The sequence below is a fragment of the Protopterus annectens genome, chromosome 2.part1 (genome assembly GCF_019279795.1).
Source record: "Protopterus annectens isolate FY-2018-M chromosome 2.part1, PAN1.0, whole genome shotgun sequence".
NCBI classification, from domain to species: Eukaryota; Metazoa; Chordata; order Ceratodontiformes; family Protopteridae; genus Protopterus; species Protopterus annectens.
The window spans coordinates 1,032,398,375-1,032,416,273 of record NC_056729.1 but is presented as its reverse complement, the minus strand read 5'-3'; the positions used below and the strand labels follow the sequence as shown (position 1 = coordinate 1,032,416,273).

Below are 17,899 nucleotides of genomic sequence, written 5' to 3'. Positions count from 1 at the left end.
TGTTCATTTTGAGTTGAATTTGGCATTAAGCGAATGGTCAATTATGAAAGCTCAGGGTTGATCCCAAAGCTGGTGTGAAAAGGAGACTAAGATTATCCTTTACCTGCTGCAGGCTTCATACCTGCAAAGCTTAAAAGCATTGAGCACAGGCCCATGTAAAAAACTGACATCTGGACTGAATTCATAGGTTCCTAGTTATATACTAGTCTAACAATCACCAGGACCTTTGTATGCCTAGCTATGCAATCCAACCCAAATGCATCCATATGTATCATGGATATTTATTAGGAGGGGGTATGTTAGGAAGTTTCCTGAGGTTATGTGTGAGGGGGGATGTTATTTTGACATTACTGTCTGCCTCTGTCTATCAAAGACATGGGGCTAGACATGTGGTGAATTTTCAGTTTCCCATTCATTGGTCAAGGTTATATTTGAATAGGGTTAAGGATGGATTCTGTCTCACATGGATAGGGAGCCTATACCAGGGCATAGATATCCTCTGAGACATATCTCTCTCACTAACATGTCTTATTTATGTCACAAGTAAAATTTAAATCCTTGGACTTAATGGTTCTGATGCTGTTCAATTGGCAGATGTGGAAAAGGTCCATCATAGCTGGATCTGAAGATGCCTTGTATGCCAGGCATAGATCTCCTCTCTGTAAGATGTAAGAGACAAAGTATAGAGAAAGGGCTTTAAGACAATTTGTAGGGGACAATGTGTTTATACCGTAGATTCTTCTGGTAAGGAACCTTACTGGGCTTTCCAACCATTATATATGTTTGGTCAGGTATAGCAAAAGGGGGCATTATACTCAATGATGGGTCTGAAACAGGCAGTATAAAGTGGCACAATGACTACTTGGACCTGGATACCATGACCTTACTTATAAGATGGGCAGCATAGAATGAGTTCCTTACTACCTTTGCCACATGTTGGTCAAATGCCAGATTACCATCTACATATGTTCCCAGATCCCTGACTACTGGGTCAATTCTCAGGGCTATACTATTTATAAAGTAATTAGCCTGAGTAGCAGTTACCCCAAATGTAAATCCAAAAATGAAGGAAAGGAAATGCCACGGAAGCTCCAAGTTCAAATTGTATAGGTTTTAATTCACGACAGCCAAAAACAGTAAATCCACAACACAGAAACACAGCACACACTTCACCTCAACTTCATCAGATTTCACCAATTGAATTAAATACACCATTTAAAAGAACATCCTTTAAAAAATACCTTAATCTATTTGTTAATGCATATTTATTTTTTAATTTTTTATGAGTATTGAATGTTTTTCCAAAGATGTTTGCATATAATGAAATGGTGATGCATTAACAAATAGATTAAGGTATTTTTAAAGGATGTTCTTTTAAATGGTGTATTTAATTCAATTGGTGAATTTTTTAATTAATTTATTGAATGGGGTATTTAAACTAGTTAGAATTGCTTAATAAATTACATCTGATGAAGTGTTGGGATACAAACGAAAACGCATTTGGACTGAATAGCGTTCAATCCAATTTGTTGTCACCTATGAACTTTGTCAACCATAGGCCGTTGACTTTAGCCTTTACCTCCAAGAAGTAGATGACAAACAGGAGTGGTCCCAGCATGAAGCCCTGAGGTACTCTGATGGTGACTAGTCTCTTAGTGGAGGTGATCTCACCAATCTTGACTTCCTGGGTCCTGCCTGTAAGAAAGCTGGCAATCCAGTGAGTTATGTAGAGGTTTAGGCCAATTCAGTGAGTTTGTCAACAATACCCAAGTGAGGTATGGTAGTCAATGCCTTAGCTAGGTCCCAGTAGGCAGTATGTACCATTTTCTCCTCATTCATTGCCTTGGTGACCTTCTCATAGGTTCATAGATTCATAGGCTGGTACTAGGCTATCAGCCCTAGGGCCTATACAAGCCTAGCCATAACAATTCCATGACTATTTCTTCCCCACTATTTACTTCCCTGGACCCCTGTCTAGCAGGGCGACTGATGTGATCCCCGGGGTGAATTTCCCTTCTCCCATCCAATCATCAAGGTTCCTTTTGAAGAGGGCCAAAGAGGCACTCTGCTTGACATTTATGGGCAATCTATTCCAGAGTATGGGGAGTCTCTGGGTCAGAAACCTATACCTCCAGCATGTTTTGTTTATTGTGATGACAAGGTTTAGATCCCTGGAGCGTGTGGCTCTGAGGGATTGGGATTTCTTTAAGTGTAGCATGTCCAACAGATCAGAGTTTGACATGGCCTTGTATGTTAAGCAGAGATCGCCTCTGAGTAGATGATATGTGACAGAGTATAGCTGGAGTTTTTTAAGGCAGTCAGTGTAGGGCATCTGCTTTAGGCCTGTGATTCTTTTAGTGAGGTATTTCTGCAGCCTTTCCAGTTGTTGCAGATGTCCTGAGAGGTACATACCAAATGGGGCATTGTATTCTATAATGGGTCTAATGAGAGTTGAGTACAGTGTGACAATAACCTCTTTTTTCTGGATGAAAAGCCCTTACTGATGAGGTGTGCCACATAGAAGGATTTCCTGACTGTTGTGGCGATGTGGTTATCGAAGGTGAGACCACTGTCCACCTGTGTCCCTAAGTCTCTTATCACACTTTCAGTGTTTAGTGTACTGCCACCTATATGGTAATTCATGGATACATGTTTTTTTCCAAAGGGGATAACTATACATTTCTTGGCATTGAGCTTGAGTCCATGGCAGTGGCACCAAGCATCTGTTTCTGTAAGGCCCTTTTGTAGAGTATCCACATCATTTGGGGATTCAGAGAAGTAGATGCCAAACAAGAGTGGTCCCAGGACTGAACCCTGAGGTACTCCACTTGTCACTTGTCTGGAGCTGGATTTGGAGTCGGCTGCTTTTACAGTGTGGGTTTTATCAGTAAGCAAGTTAGCAACCCATTGGGTGACGTAGGGATTAATGCCCAGTTTAGTAAGTTTATCTATGATTCCAGAGTGGGGGATGGTGTCAAAGGCCTTGGCAAGGTCTAGATAGGCTGTGTGGACCACCTTACCCTTGTCCATGGCTCTGGAGACTGATTCAAAGAAGTCAATCAGGTTCAGGAGACAAGATCGTCCCTTCACAAACCCAAACTGGGTGGGGTCCAGTGTTTGAAGGTTGCCAATGTCTTTATTTATAAGTTCCATGATAATACGCTCCATGGCCTTGCAGATAAGGCTTGTCAGACTGATGGGATGGTAGTTTCTGGGATCCAAGGTAGATCCCCCCTTATGGAGTGGGATAGCTGTAGCTCTGCGCCACTCAGTGGGCATGAAACCTGAGGTGAGGCTATGATTAAACATGACACTTAGGTGAGGTGCCAGTTCATATTGTAGTTCATGTAGTACACAGCCCAGGATGTCATCTGGTCCCATGGATGCTGTATTCTTAGCTTTGGAGAGTGCGTTTTTTACCTGTGTGGCTGTTATTACCAGAAATTGGCAATCTTCTGGTATTGAGATGGGCCATTTGGGGGGTGAGAGGGGGTGAAGTCGGCACTGAATCGATCTGCCAGGATATTGTCAATATCCTTGGGATCAGTATATTTAATGCCATTCTGTTTTAGCTCAAAGCAGATCTTAGCATTGCCATTTAGATTCTTGACATAGTTATAGAATGCCTTGTGGTTGTCTTTGGAATTTTTGGCAATTTTATTTTCGTAACTAGCTTTGGAGGATTTTATGAGGGATCTCAGTTTCTTACTGAGGCTGGTAAGGAAGTTCTTTGCATCCTGGGACTTTCCTCTTTTCTGCAACAGTTTCTTCCTTTTGTTGTAAAGTTTGTTTATGGCAGTGGACCACCAGATTGACTTCCTTTTTTTGGATGAGAGCATAATGGTTCTATTTGGGTTGGCAGGATTCATGCATGAGTGGATGTGCTTGTACAGTGCCTTAGTGTAGGATTCAACAGTTGAACTTTCAGTTTCTTTCTGCATGGGTGTCATGAAGTTTGTCACTTCTGACTTGAGTAGCATGAAGTTGGCTTTGGAGAAGTTTTTTATGGAGGTTTACTTACTGGGGGGGGGGGGTTGGGATTTGGATGTTAAGGGTGATTACCTTATGGTCAGACCTGACTACCGAGGGGGTGACCAAAGGTGTGGAGCATCGATTTCCCATGTTGGTAATGACCAGGTCTAGGATATTGGAGCCCCTGGTGGGACTATGGATTAGTTGATCCAGGGCATTGGAATTTATGAATTCCAAGAACCGTTGGGCAAAGGTGTTGGTACATGAGTAGTTTTCCCAGTTAATGGCAGGGTAGTTAAAATCACCCAGTATTAGGGTGTTTGGTTCTATCTTAATATTTTCCAGTATGTTTAGAAAGGTATAGTGAGAATCTTGGGGTATGGTGGGGGATCTGTAGCAAGCTACAATTTGGATTGCAGTCTTACCTAGTGTTAGTTGCACCTGGAGAATTTCAGACGCATTGTGTTGGGCAACTAGCCTGGTGGTGTGAATATCCTTGGTGAATATTGACAATCCTCCACCTTTAGTGTTTTGGTCCTGCTTTGGTGGCTGAAAAGTGTGGTAAGAGTTGTAGCCTGGTATTACAGGGGTGCTCTCTGGAGCCTTGAACCAGGGCTCAGTTACTGCACAGATATTGATGTTCTCCATTTTTAGGAGTGCCTCGAGAGAGTGCATTTTGAGGTTTAGACTTCTAGCATTGAGTAGCATTAACTTCAGATTTTGCATGTTTGTACCTATTACGGTGGTGGTTTTGTCCTTTGAACTTTGCATAAAAAAGGCACTATATGGGCAAGACCCTTAGCCAGTAACCTGAATCCCAGGAGCGACAGGTGCAGACCATCTCTGGCAAAGCATCGTGGTCTGTCAATCATGTCGTCCCAGGCAGACAGATACTGGATCCCCTTTGAATGACACCAGAAGCTAAGCCAATTGTTGAAGTCAATCATTTTAGTCTTATATTGTGGTATCATTCTGGGTGAAGGCAGGATGCTACTCAGGGCTAGGGTCATACCTGCCTGGGCCACATGATCCGGGAGCTCTTCCATGTCTCTTTTCATGTAGTCCATGGAGGTACGTCTCAAGTCATTCACTCCAACATAGACAATGACAGTCATATTTGTACTTGTTGTGGAGGCAGCTGACTGTAATTTTCTCCTTGTTCAACCTGGTGAGAGGGACATCAGTGTGCCAGACTATAGAGTCACCTATGACTAAAGTGTTAGGTACATTGTCTTGCCTTAGGGGCTGTTGCTGGGTGGCCACTGATGTTGTGAACTATGTGACACTTTGATTATGATTGGTGTTTGTTTGCTTTTCAGCTTCGGAGGTCCTTGTTGCTTGGACAGGTTACAGTTAAGGGCCTCTGCATATGTGGATTTAGTGTTGCTATATGTGGGTGTTGGTGGTGTGGGTTTAGAAGGGCTATGTGTTGCTTGAGGTGTAGTGTGGGTGTTAACCTTCTCCTCTTGACTGTCTAGCACAATCTTGGGTGGAGAGAGCTTTGCAATTGCTGCATTGCCCCAGTATGCCCAGATTCACCAGGTGGACAGGAGAAATCACCGGAAGCTGACCCTTGGACATGCCTGGTTTGGTGCTTTTTTTTTTTTTTTTGTAAAGTACAGGAGTTGTTTTCCCTTACCTTAGCAAGGTACTTTGCAATTATAGGCTGTTTAGTGCCTACTATTAATTTCTCTTTATTAACAAGGAGAGTTGAGTGCTTGTATCAGTTTAAGGCTTCCTAGTGCTTTCCAGCAGGTATTAGAGAAAGTGTTAGTCACATGGATGCTTAAAGGTAAGATGAAAAAAAATGCACGCTGCAGTGTGCACTAGAGAAATTAGATGTGAAAGTAGGTAACTTAAGTTTACCTTCTAAAAAGTTAAGGTTTAGTGGAGAGTTACTATTTTTAAAACAGCAAGATGGGTTGAAAGGGGTGGTCACTTTTGTATTCTGGTACTATGGAATACAGTAGGATGGCCAATAAATTTAAATAGTTGAAGGGGAGGGGGTTTTGATTTTGTGATTACTCACACAAGCCAGTGAAAGTAGAGAGGAAATGAGATATATGGTCAGATTAACATAAGAGGCAGGCAACTAGAAAGACAGTGGTATTTAACAAGACAACTGTAACTGGGTGGGAGGGCGGCAAAAAAAATTCTGCCTGACTCAGAAGAGAGAGAGCTGTGGTCTCTTTTGAAGTTTTAATATGCTGTTAAAGCAGAATGCAAATAAAACACAAGGTAAAGAAAACAAACTACAGTATTTAAAATATACAAAATACAAAAAATAAAAGCAAACTAACCTTTCCTTCACAGCAAAGTGTAGCAGAGTCTGGATGAGACTTTCTGGTAAAAAAAAGTCCACCATGTTTAGAAGGCATGATATTCCCAAACTGAGTTTGGTCAAGTGTCTGAATGTTGCCTATGTCTGTGTTGATTATTTCTATGATAGGAGATGACTTAAAAATATCTGATTGACATACAAAAGATCAATGTAGGCACAGATATGATGACCTGCAGCAGCACAGGCCCGATCAGCTTTCCCAGTGGATGACAGAGATTTGGAAAAAGAGGCCAGAGTTCTGTTCCGTACTATTACATTTCAGTTTCTGTTGCAGTATTATGACTTGTATTATCTAGCTTAATTAGAAAACTCTTTGGAGGTCAGTAAAAATACAGGTAAGTATGCCATATAAGAAGTGCATCGGACACGGATATCCTTCAGAAGGGACTCACGGAAACAGATAGCTGGTGCCAGAGCCATGGCCTGGTTAAAAAAAAAAAAATGTATAAGTCATACCCTTCGAAAAAAAGGTAACCCCAAGCTACCATATACACAGAAGAGGTTATCAGGACCTGGGACCAGTTGAGACCCAGGCTTCTTTTTCTGACACACACTACATTGCTAAAGGTTAGAAAGACTTCTACATTGCCCACCTGATCATGAAGGGATTCACATCCAGATCTAGTGAGGTCATTGTTCCCTCTGTACTCTCTTCTTATCAGACCAAAATGATAATACCCCCCCCCATTGATGTATCTCACCCGACATCTCTCAGCAAATTGAGAGACCCCCAAAGTTCCTCACCAAAGGATAAGGACTCCAAAAATCTAATCATGCATGCCAGAGAAGAAGAAACTCCAGCTCTATTCAGTCGCATACCGCCTGCTCAGAGGTGAGGATATAAAATAGGGTTATCACTCAGGGGACTGGAGGGTCACCAGAGAAAAATCCTATGTGGAATAAAATCCCAGAGCACGTGGCTGACTCTGTTCAAGAGAAATCGAGAAATCTGGATGGGAGGATGGGAGGGAGATACGAGCAGAGATCTGGTCTGTGTCTGTGCTGGACACACAACAAACTAAACAAACTAAACAATTTTTTTTTTTTCATTAAACAGCATTTTTTTTTTTCATATAAGTGTAGCGAAGCAAAAAATTTGGGCTAGGCTTATAAATGCCTTAGGGCAGATAGCCTAGTATAAACCTATGAACCTATGAACCTATATTTACTTTGTAATGACATACTGTAAGTACTACAAAAGTTTACAGTTGTTTGTATAGCTCATAAACTAAGGAACTAAATGCTGACTTCTATTTTATTTTTAATATAAATGCACATAAAAAAGAATGTATTAGGATAATGGCTGTATGTCAGTGCAAGGCATTTACTTTTACTGTTGTCTGCTGCTCCAGATGTTATATTTTACTATAATAACAACCCAGCTCATCTAATGACATTTTCATTCAGAAGTGTGTTTACTTACGTAATAATTTATGTGTATCACTAAGAAGGGGCATTGCAGCAGTTTTCAGTAAGACAGGCAGCATGGTATTGATAATGTTTTTGTGATCACCAGATCTTTTTTCAGCTTTCGCAATTTACACAGTCAATAGCATCACACATATCAGGGGTGGGGTGGGGTTATGAAGAACTTACTGAAATACATATTTGTCATAAGGTTGCAATGCCAGCTGTACAGCATGTGTCTTGCGTAACACTATATTTTTGCTGGCATGCTTACTGATGAAAAGGTCAATAAAGAAATGTAAATATTAGCTATGTAAAATGCACGTTACAAAGGGAACATACTAATAATGGGGAAAAAAATCTGTTCAGATTACTGATAACACTATAAACTTATTTTATCCTTCCTGAAACTGACTACTTTCAGAGATGCCATATCAACAAAGTTTTTTTACCAATAATTATATCAATAAATCAGTCACCCTACCTCAAGAAAAAGTATCAGATGCCTCTGAATGCATTCACTGCAGAAGATGAGGACTGCCTGTAACAATTTAATTTCATTTGCAATGTATTCCTTACTCACTTCCTTTTTCTAAAAGCATACATACCATTTTGTACTGCAGGAAGTGTCCCTCACCTACTTACTAGGAAGACAATAAACATAATTAATTTCAAATATCCTACTTCATATGTTTTATTAGCTTGTGCTTGTATGAAGGCAAAACCGTGTATGATAGGGTTAACAACCAAACAGTTTACAGCTATGTACAAAGGTCAATACCACATATATGGGGAAAGATTATGCAAATTACAGGTCAAACTGAAGCAGTTGCAGTTAAGAATTTGAAGTGCACTACAGAGACAGCAATCATTCTGAATAGTCCCTTTATTCTTTGTCTTACTTATACAACCCCAGATGAGATCTCCATGAACCACAGCCTGTACCTCAGAAGACAGGCTATGCTGATCTCCCAACTCTGTAAGTAGGATTTAGCATCAATAAGAAATGAAAATTTGGCATAGATATGTAATCATAAAAAGGAACTTGTGTATTGCTTAGATTTGATAGTCACAGCAGGAAACTGCATACAGGAAGTAGAGAACATTTCCGTAAGGATGGTTATGGCCGTGGCATATTAAAAATGTATGAAATGCAGCACTGCCAAGTTGTCACTGAGAATACCCCAAACATATGTAATGGCATCAGTCATTGAAAGGTATTCCAGGGGTGTTGTCTGAGGGAGGGTACTAGCAAGGTGATAATGGTCATGAGACTCGGTGGCCTTGGAATAGAATTGAATCTGTATGTTTCAGAAATGCCCATACCTCTTCAGTCATGATTAAGTAATTGCAGTATCACAAAGATTTAAAATCTTTCAGTGAATCAGACCTCTAATTGAGCCTGTCCATATCAGTAATTATAAGAATGACAAGGAATTATAATCACATACGTAATTACTGCAACCTTAAAAGTACAAAATAAAAACAGAACTGAATTCCTTTTATTTCTGTGAAATAAAGGCATTTGCTATTAAATACTTAGTCCTTCTCTTGTCTTCTTTAATATTTTTGTTTCCTTCTGCAGGTAGAAATGAACCTATGGCACATCGAATACAGTCAACTCAGGTGCAGGATCAGGACCTATTACTCCCCTGCCCATCTGGGGACTACTCCTCACTATGGGGGTGGTGACTCTACTCCCGTTGGCACCCTGTGATGCAACTGCCTGGTAAGCCAACAACCCGAGCTTCAGGAACTGTTGGAGGCTACAGTGGAGAGGGCAGTGAAGAGATGGTGGGACCCATCCAAACATTTTCTTTGGTGAATGCAAGACTTGCTGTGTAAGTCAGTTGCAACCACTGAGCCACTAGATCCATCAACCTCCCTCAAAACCAAGGTCCCCTCACCCAAGAGCATCAGGGTAGGGAGCACAATAAGGCTTGCTGGACTGGGATGGTACTGGCTGCAGGAGTAATGTCGCCATTGTCTTTGTGTTTGTCCGCCATCTGTATGTCTGTCTCCTGTTACACTCATCAGACCAACATAGTGTTCTGTATTGTCTTTGTATTACTGCCAAAACTCTTAATCTCTTTCTTAACCCTTTTTCCAAAACACTTTGCCTTTCTTCCTTATATTTGGGAAAAAGAGTGTCTATCCACACCAAAAAAAAAATAAAAAATTATCTTCCATCCCCCCCCAGCATGACCCTTTTATTTCATTCCTTTTTTGTTGTCCTTGTCTACTGTCTTCCCTTTTTTCTGACCGTCCTATCTTCCCATTTCCTAACTTATACATGCCAGAAAATGGTGTCTACATAAGGAAACATTCAAAGTGAGGTAAAAACATTTAAAAGTTTTGACAAGCTGATTGCCAGTGGCCTTAATTAGTGCAACCTCTCACAAAAAGATGTCATGAGTCTAGAACATCTTTGCTTTCATTCCCAAATGTCAAAGTATGGAAAAATCATTCATGAATTTATGAATAAGCAACATATGCACAAGACTGAGCATGTTTCACACACATCAATGCATTTCTCTCAGCTCAGTTTACACAGTTTCAGAAATTTCAAACTGTAGTGGGTGTTCCGTATGGGCCTGAGAGCTTCCAAAGAGTGCTATTCATTTAGTTTATTTAATTACATACCAGCACAGTGTCATTATTTAAACATTCACCTTACAAATGTGCGATTATGAATATCAGCATTAGATACAATACGGTGCAGAAAAGGAAACAACCCTTCCAAATTCTGTAAATGTGTCACTTCTAGAGTTAAGGTGAAGATCTGAAAGGATTGTAATTGTCTCTTAGTACATACTAACTTGCATTTAGACTGCTAAATTTCATCCTACATAAGCATTTCATATTTAATTTATTTTATACATTGTGCTGTTATAATATAATTGATGCAAATAATGCCTGTGCTGCCTGCTTTCTTACTTCCCCTTGTTTGTCCATCTGTCATCATCTGACTTTAAAGCAGATAGATCATTTGACATCTGAGTCTTTACAAGCAGAACGCCCGTAACTTCATGAATCTTTGCTTCAAAAATAAGTATGAGCAGCTTGAAATCAAACTCCTCCTGAAACAAAGAAGACAAGACTTAGGCATGTGGAGCCTTGCTGAGCTATTAGAGAGTGCATGGAGGCTCCGTATGTGTTTCACTTCCTTATTCTGTAGAACCAACCAATGTGCTGCTAAATCTGAAGTTTCTAAAGGGTATGAGACACAGACAATAGAATCATGGTAGTCTTACTATTTATTCTTGAAATTATTTTGTTTAATTTTGTTTCAGCTATTACTCCACCAAAAGGTAAGAAAAATTCTACATTTGCATGTTTGTTTTGTTTTGTGTTTTTATCTGAATCCCTAAGACTGATATAAATATTTGCGTATTGAAGATTGCCTTGATTGCTCTCACATGTGCAAACACACACACACACACACACACACACACACACACACACACACACACACACACACACACAAACACACACACACAGAAGACAACCTCCTATATTTCTTTTCACAAAATACTGCAACAATTTAAAATGTATTTTGATTGTTCTGGCTGTTCTGAATTGCAAGAGTTGAATTATCAGGAAGTTTGATACAGAAATAGAAGTGCAACAGTTATTTGAGTTTGATACAGAAAATAGTAAAATAGGCCAGGCTGGTGTAAATCCAAAGTGCATAAGGAACTGTCATAATGAAAGGCTGTTGTATGCTTAAGGCAGTCTTGTGGAAATGTGACCAAAATGTATGAGAACAATATGCATCTTGTTCTGATATTTTGTTATACAATTATTGTAATACTTTTTCCACTTTTCTATTACTTGTTTATTTATCTATTTAGTAACTATAATTATTTGCATTCTAACAAAAGGATCATTAGACTGCACAGTATACATTATTGTACAACAAATACATAATCAGTACTGGCAATATTTGTATGTAAGAAATATACTTTGTAGAGTGCAATAATACAATGCAGCTAAGTTTTATGCATATAAAATAGACATCGGTATAAAACGGACACATGCACTTCCTATGCTCTGCTGAACTGCCTAGATTAAATAAAATGTAGTGTATAATGCAAACATGAAGTACATATATCATATCATGAAGTACATATATCATATCATGAAGTACATATGAATGGTGCAGTGGTAGCATTGTTGCCTCACAGCAAGAGGTTCTCTAGTTCAGTTCTTGGCGTGGATGCCTTCTGTGTAGAGTCTGCATGTCCTTCCTGCATTCATGTGTGTTTCCTCCCCCATACAAACACATGTGTCAGGAGTGTTTCTGCCTGAGCCCCTGCAGAAAATTGGCTTTGTTCCAAATCGGACTTTCCTGGTAAATACATATCCTACACAGCTCACAATATAAGACTGTTTTTTACATTCATGAATTGCCCAGTAGTTTTGTACCTCACAATCTCATCAGGAAGATGTGTTTTTTTTAATATACCACTATTTGCAGATCTTTCTCATAGTAATTTGTCATATCCATTACTATCTTTTGGGCACATTGTCATATTCTTAACTATTTTAATTTCTGAAAGGATACTGGACACTGAGTTGTGTGATTTAATAAGGAGTTTTTTGTCCCCCATATTCTTTTATCAAGGGTAACTGAACTGTGAAATTCTTTTAATGTTGCTTTGCATGCTTTTATGAGCTGACCTAACACCTGTTCTTCTGTAATATTATGAATTCAGAATTGAAGAGAATGGACTCTAGAACTTCCTACAGAAATCCAGATGTGTACTTGTTGACTGTCTACTCATACAGATAGCTATGCTTTATTTTTACTAGATACATTTTATTCCCAGCATCCAGACATCCACCCTTCTTACTATGTTCCCATATTTTCGGCTCATATTAATTCTGGTCGATGTGATTACTTTAGTTTCCTCACAGCCTTGTTTCCACTACTTTTTACCAGGAAACTGCACGCTGTTCTCAAGGGTTTTGTTTCCATAATATATTACTTTTCACCTCCTTCCTTGTTATTTATAAATGCATACATCTGATAAATGGTCATCAATAGTCAAAGAAAATATTTTGGCTTACCGTGTGCAGAATACTCCATACTTGATAGGAAGGATGGTCCTGGAAGAAATGAAGGACCGTAATAATGCAAATTAAATATCACAACTGGAATAACACAGGGTGACAATGAATACAGAATTCTGCCTATATGTCCATTAAGTATAGTTTTAACTGAAACATAGCTGAGATGTCCACCCACAGCGCAAGTGTAATCAATACATGTGTCATTAAGTCTATTAATTTATCGATAAGTTCATAAAAAAATTCCACAGGAAGTGTTACTTATATTTTACTATACAAGCAAATCTAAAATGTGCTGTACATAAGCTTACCTGTAAGCTCTTCATAGGTTCATAGGTTCATAGGTTCATAGGTTGGTACTAGGCTATCAGCCCTAGGGCCTATACAAGCCTAGCCATAACAATTCCCTGGCTATTTCTTCCCACATTATTTACTTTCCTGGACCCCTGTCTAGCAGGGCGACTGACGTGATCCCTGGGGTGAATTTCCTTTCTCCCATCCAATCGTCAAGGTTCCTCTTGAAGAGGTCTAAAGAGGCACTCTGCTTGACATGTATGGGCAATCTATTCCAGAGTCTGGGGAGTCTCTGGGTCAGGAACCTATCCCTCCAGCATGTTTTGTTTATTGTGATGACAAAGTTTAGATCCCTGGAGCGTGTAGCTCTGAGGGATTGGGATTTCTTTAAGTGTAGCATGTCCAACAGCTCTGGGTTTGACATGGCCTTGTATGTTAAGGAGAGATCGCCTCTGAGTAGACGATATGTGACAGAGTATAGCTGGAGTTTTTTAAGGCGGTCAGCATAGGGCATCTGCTTTAGGCCTGTGATACTTTTAGCGAGGTATTTCTGAGGCCTTTCCAGTTGTTGCAGATGTCTTGAGAGGTACATACAAAATGGGGCATTGTATTTTATAATAGGTCTAATGAGGGATGAGTACAGTGGGACAATGACCTCCTTTTTTCTGGATGAAAAGCCCTTCGTGATGAGGTATGCCACATAGAAGGATTTCCTGACTGTTGTGGTGATGTGGTTATCGAAGGTGAGACCACTGTCCACCTGTGTCCCTAAGTCTCTTATCACACTTTCTGTGTTTAGTGTACTGCCACCTATATGGTAATTCATCGATACATGTTTTTTCCCAAAGGGGATAACAATACATTTCTTGGAATTGAGCTTGAGCCCATGGCTCTGGCACCAAGCATCTGTTTCTGTAAGGCCCTTTTGTAGAGTATCCACATCATTTGGGGATTCAATAATGGCTCCCAGTTTGCAGTCATCTGCAAACTTTGTTAGCCAGAGTCCCTTAGTGTTGACCTGTACTTCAGAGAAGTAGATGCCAAACAAGAGCGGCCCCAGGACTGAACCCTGAGGTACTCCACTTGTCACTTGTCTGGAGCTGGATTTGAAGTTGGCTACTTTTACAGTGTGGGTTCTATCAGTAAGCCATTTAGCAACCCATTGGGTGACATAGGGATTAATGCCCAACTTAGTAAGTTTATCTATGATTCCAGAGTGGGGGATGGTGTCAAAGGCCTTGGCAAGGTCTAGATAGGCTGTGTGGACCACCTTACCCTTGTCCATGGCTCTGGAGACTGATTCAAAGAAGTCAATCAGGTTCAGGAGACAAGATCGGCCCTTCACAAACCCAAACTGGGTGGGGTCCAGTGTTTGAAGGTTGCTAATATCTTTGTTTATAAGTTCCATGATAATACGCTCCATGGCTTTGCAGATATGGCTTGTCAGACTGATGGGACGGTAGTTTCCGGGATCCAAGGTGGATCCCCCCTTGTGGATTGGGATAAATGTAGCTCTGCGCCACTCAGTGGGCACGAAACCTGAGGTGAGGCTATGATTAAACATGACACTTAGGTGAGGTGCCAGTTCATATTGTAGTTCATGTAGTACACAGCCCGGGATGTCATATGGTCCCATGGATGCTGTATTCTTGGCTTTAGAGAGTGCGTTTTGTACCTGTGTGGCCGTTATTACTGGAATTTGGCAATCTTCCAGTATTGAGATGGGCCATTTAGGGGGTGAGAGGGGGTGAAGTTGGCACTGAATCGATCTGCCAGGATATTGGCAATATCCTTCGGATCAGTATATTTAATGCCATTCTGTTTTAGCTCAGAGCAGATCTGAGCATTGCCATTTAGATTCTTGACATAGTTATAGAATGCTTTGTGGTTGTCTTTGGAATCTTTGGCAATTTTATTTTCGTAACTAGCTTTGGAGGATTTTATGAGGCATCTCAGTTTCTTACTGAGGCTAGTAAGGGAGTTTTTTGCATCCTGGGGTTTTCCTCTTTTCTGCAAAAGTTTCTTCCTTTTGTTGTAAAGTTTGTTTATGGCAGCGGACCACCAGATTAGCTTCCTTTTTTTGGATGAGAGCATTTTGGTTCTATTTGGGATGGCACGATTCATGCATGAGTGGATGTGCTCGTACAGTGCCTTAGTGCAGGATTCAGCAGTTGAACTTTCAGTTCCCGTCTGCATGGGTGTCATGAAGTTTGTCACTTCTGACTTGAGTAACATGAAGTTGGCTTTGGAGAAGTTTTTTATGGTGGTTTCTTTACTGGGGGGGTGGGGGTGGGATGTGGATGTTAAGGGAAATTAGCTTATGGTCAGACCTGACTAATAAGGGGGTGACCATAGGTATGGAGCATTGATTTCCCATGTTGGTAATGACCAGGTCTAAGATATTGGAGCTCCTGGTGGGACTATGGATTAGTTGATCCACGGCGTTGGAATTTATGAATTCCAAGAACCATTGCGCAAAGGTGTTGGGACATGAGTAGTTTCCCCAGTTAATGGCAGGGTAGTTAAAATCACCCAGTATTAGGGTGTTTGGTTCTATCTTAATATTTTCCAGTATGTTTAGAAAGGGGTAGTGAGAATCTTGGGGTATGGTGGGGGATCTGTAGCAAGCTACAATTTGGATTGCAGCCTTACCTAGTGTTAGTTGCACTTGGAGAATTTCAGACACATTGTGTTGGCCAACTAGCCTGGTGGTGTGAATATCCTTGGTGAGTATTGACACTCCTCCACCTTTAGTGTTTCAGTCCTGCTTTGGTGGCTGAAAAGTGTGGTAAGAGTTGTAGCCTGGTATTGCAGGGGTGCTCTCTGGAGCCTTGAACCAGGTCTCAGTTACTGCACAGATTATCGATGTTCTCCATTTTTAGGAGTGCCTCGAGAGAGTGCATTTTGAGGTTTAGACTTCTAGCATTGAGTAGCATTACCTTCAGATTTTGCATGCTTGTACCTGTTACGGTGGTGGTTTTGTCCTTTGAAGTTTGCCTAAAAAAGGCACTATAGGGGTGGCAAGAGCTTTAGCCAGTAACCTGAATCCCAGGGGCGACATGTGCAGACCATCTCTGGCAAAGCATCGTGGTCTGTCAATCATGTCATCCCAGGCAGACAGATACTGGATCCCCTTTGAATGACACCATAAGCTTAGCCAATTGTTGAAGTCAATCATTTTATCCTTATATTGTGGTATCATTCTGGGCGAAGGCAGGATGCTACTCAGGGCTAGGGTCATACCTGCCTGGGCCAAATGATCTGAGAGCTCTTCCATGTCTCTTTTCATGTAGTCCAGGGAGGTACGTCTCAAGTCATTCACTCCAACATGGACAATGACAGAGTCATATTTGTACTTGTTGTGGATTGACTTGAGTGCATGCGTTATGTGGTGGATCCTGGCACCCGACAGGCATCTGACTGTAATTTTCTCCTTATTCAACCTGGTGAGAGGGACATCAGTGTGCCGGACTATATAGTCACCTATGACTAAAGTGTTAGGTACATTGTCTTGCCTTAGGGGCTGTTGCTGGGTGGCACACTGGTGTTGTGAACTATGTGACACATTGGTTGTGATTAGTGTTTGTTTGCGTTTCAACTTCAGAGGTCTTTGTTGCTTGGGCAGGTTACAGTTAAGGGCCTCTGCATATGTGGATTTAGTGTTGCTATATGTGGGTGTTGGTGGTGCAGGTTTAGAAGGGCTATGTGTTGCTTGAGGTGTAGTGTGGGTGTTAACCTTCTCCTCTTGACTGTTTAGCACAATCTTGGGTGGAGAGAGCTTTGTTTCCATTTTGGCTTTGTAAGTGCATCTCTCACAGGTTGTAGTGTTGGGTGGTAGGAGGAGAGGGTTGTGTGTGTACATGAGGTAATTGTTGCATTGCCCCAGTATGCCTAGATTCACCAGGTGGACAGGAGAAATCACCTGAAGCTGACCCTTGGACATGCCTGGTTTGGGGCTTTTTTTTTTTTCTTTGTAAGGTATAGGAGCTGTTTCCTTATCAAGGTACTTTGCAATTATAGGCGGTTTAGTGCCTACTATTAATTTCTCCTTGTTAACAAGGAGAGTTCAGTGTTTGTATGAGTTTAAGGCTTCCTAGTGCTTTCCAGCAGGTATTAGAGAAAGTGCTAGTTGCAGGGATGCTTAAAGGTAAGATTGAAAAGAATGCACTCTGCAGTGTGCACTAGAGAAGTTAGATGTGAAAGTAGGTAACTTGAGTTTTACCTGTTTAAAAAGTTAAGGTTTAGTGGAGAGTTACTATTTTTAAAACAGCAAGATGGATTGAAAGGGGTGGTCACTTTTGTATTTTGGTACTATGAAATACTGTAGGATGGCCAATAAATTTAAATAATTGAAGGGGTGGGATTTCAAAAATGATAATTTTGTGATTACTCACATAAGCCAGTGAAAGTAGAGAGAAATGAGATATATGGTCAGATTAACATAAGAGGCGGGCAACTAGAAAGACAGTGGTATTTAACAAGACAACTTAAATGGGTGGGAGGGCGGGAAAAAATTCTGCCTGACTCAGAACAGAGAGAGTTGTGGTCTCTTTTGAAGTTTTAATTTGCTGTTAAAACAGAATGCGAGCAAAACACAAGGTAAAGAAAACAAACTACAGTATTCAAAATATAGAAAGGCAATACAGTAATACAAAAAATAAAAGCAAACTAACCTTTCCTTCACAGCAAAGTGTAGCAGAGTCTAGATGAGCCTCTCTTCCTGACCCATAGTTATCCTCCCAGACACATCGGCACTGACAACAATCATGTGTAGGTGTGTAGTTTCCACTGAGCTCTCAGAATGTCTCACAG

At 40.7% G+C, this 17,899-nt stretch overlaps 1 protein-coding gene across 1 annotated transcript in view; it reads left to right on the top strand.

Moving 5' to 3' along the window:
- The first annotated feature begins 10,746 nt into the window (after window positions 1–10,746).
- Window positions 10,747–17,899, top strand: part of LOC122794316 (RLA class II histocompatibility antigen, DP alpha-1 chain-like) — a 265,847-nt gene continuing 258,694 nt past the window's right edge. The window contains exon 1 of the mRNA XM_044062612.1: window positions 10,747–11,031. Coding sequence (XP_043918547.1) covers window positions 10,962–11,031 — 70 coding nt within the window. The 5' untranslated portion in view covers window positions 10,747–10,961. The remainder of the gene's footprint in view (window positions 11,032–17,899) is intronic.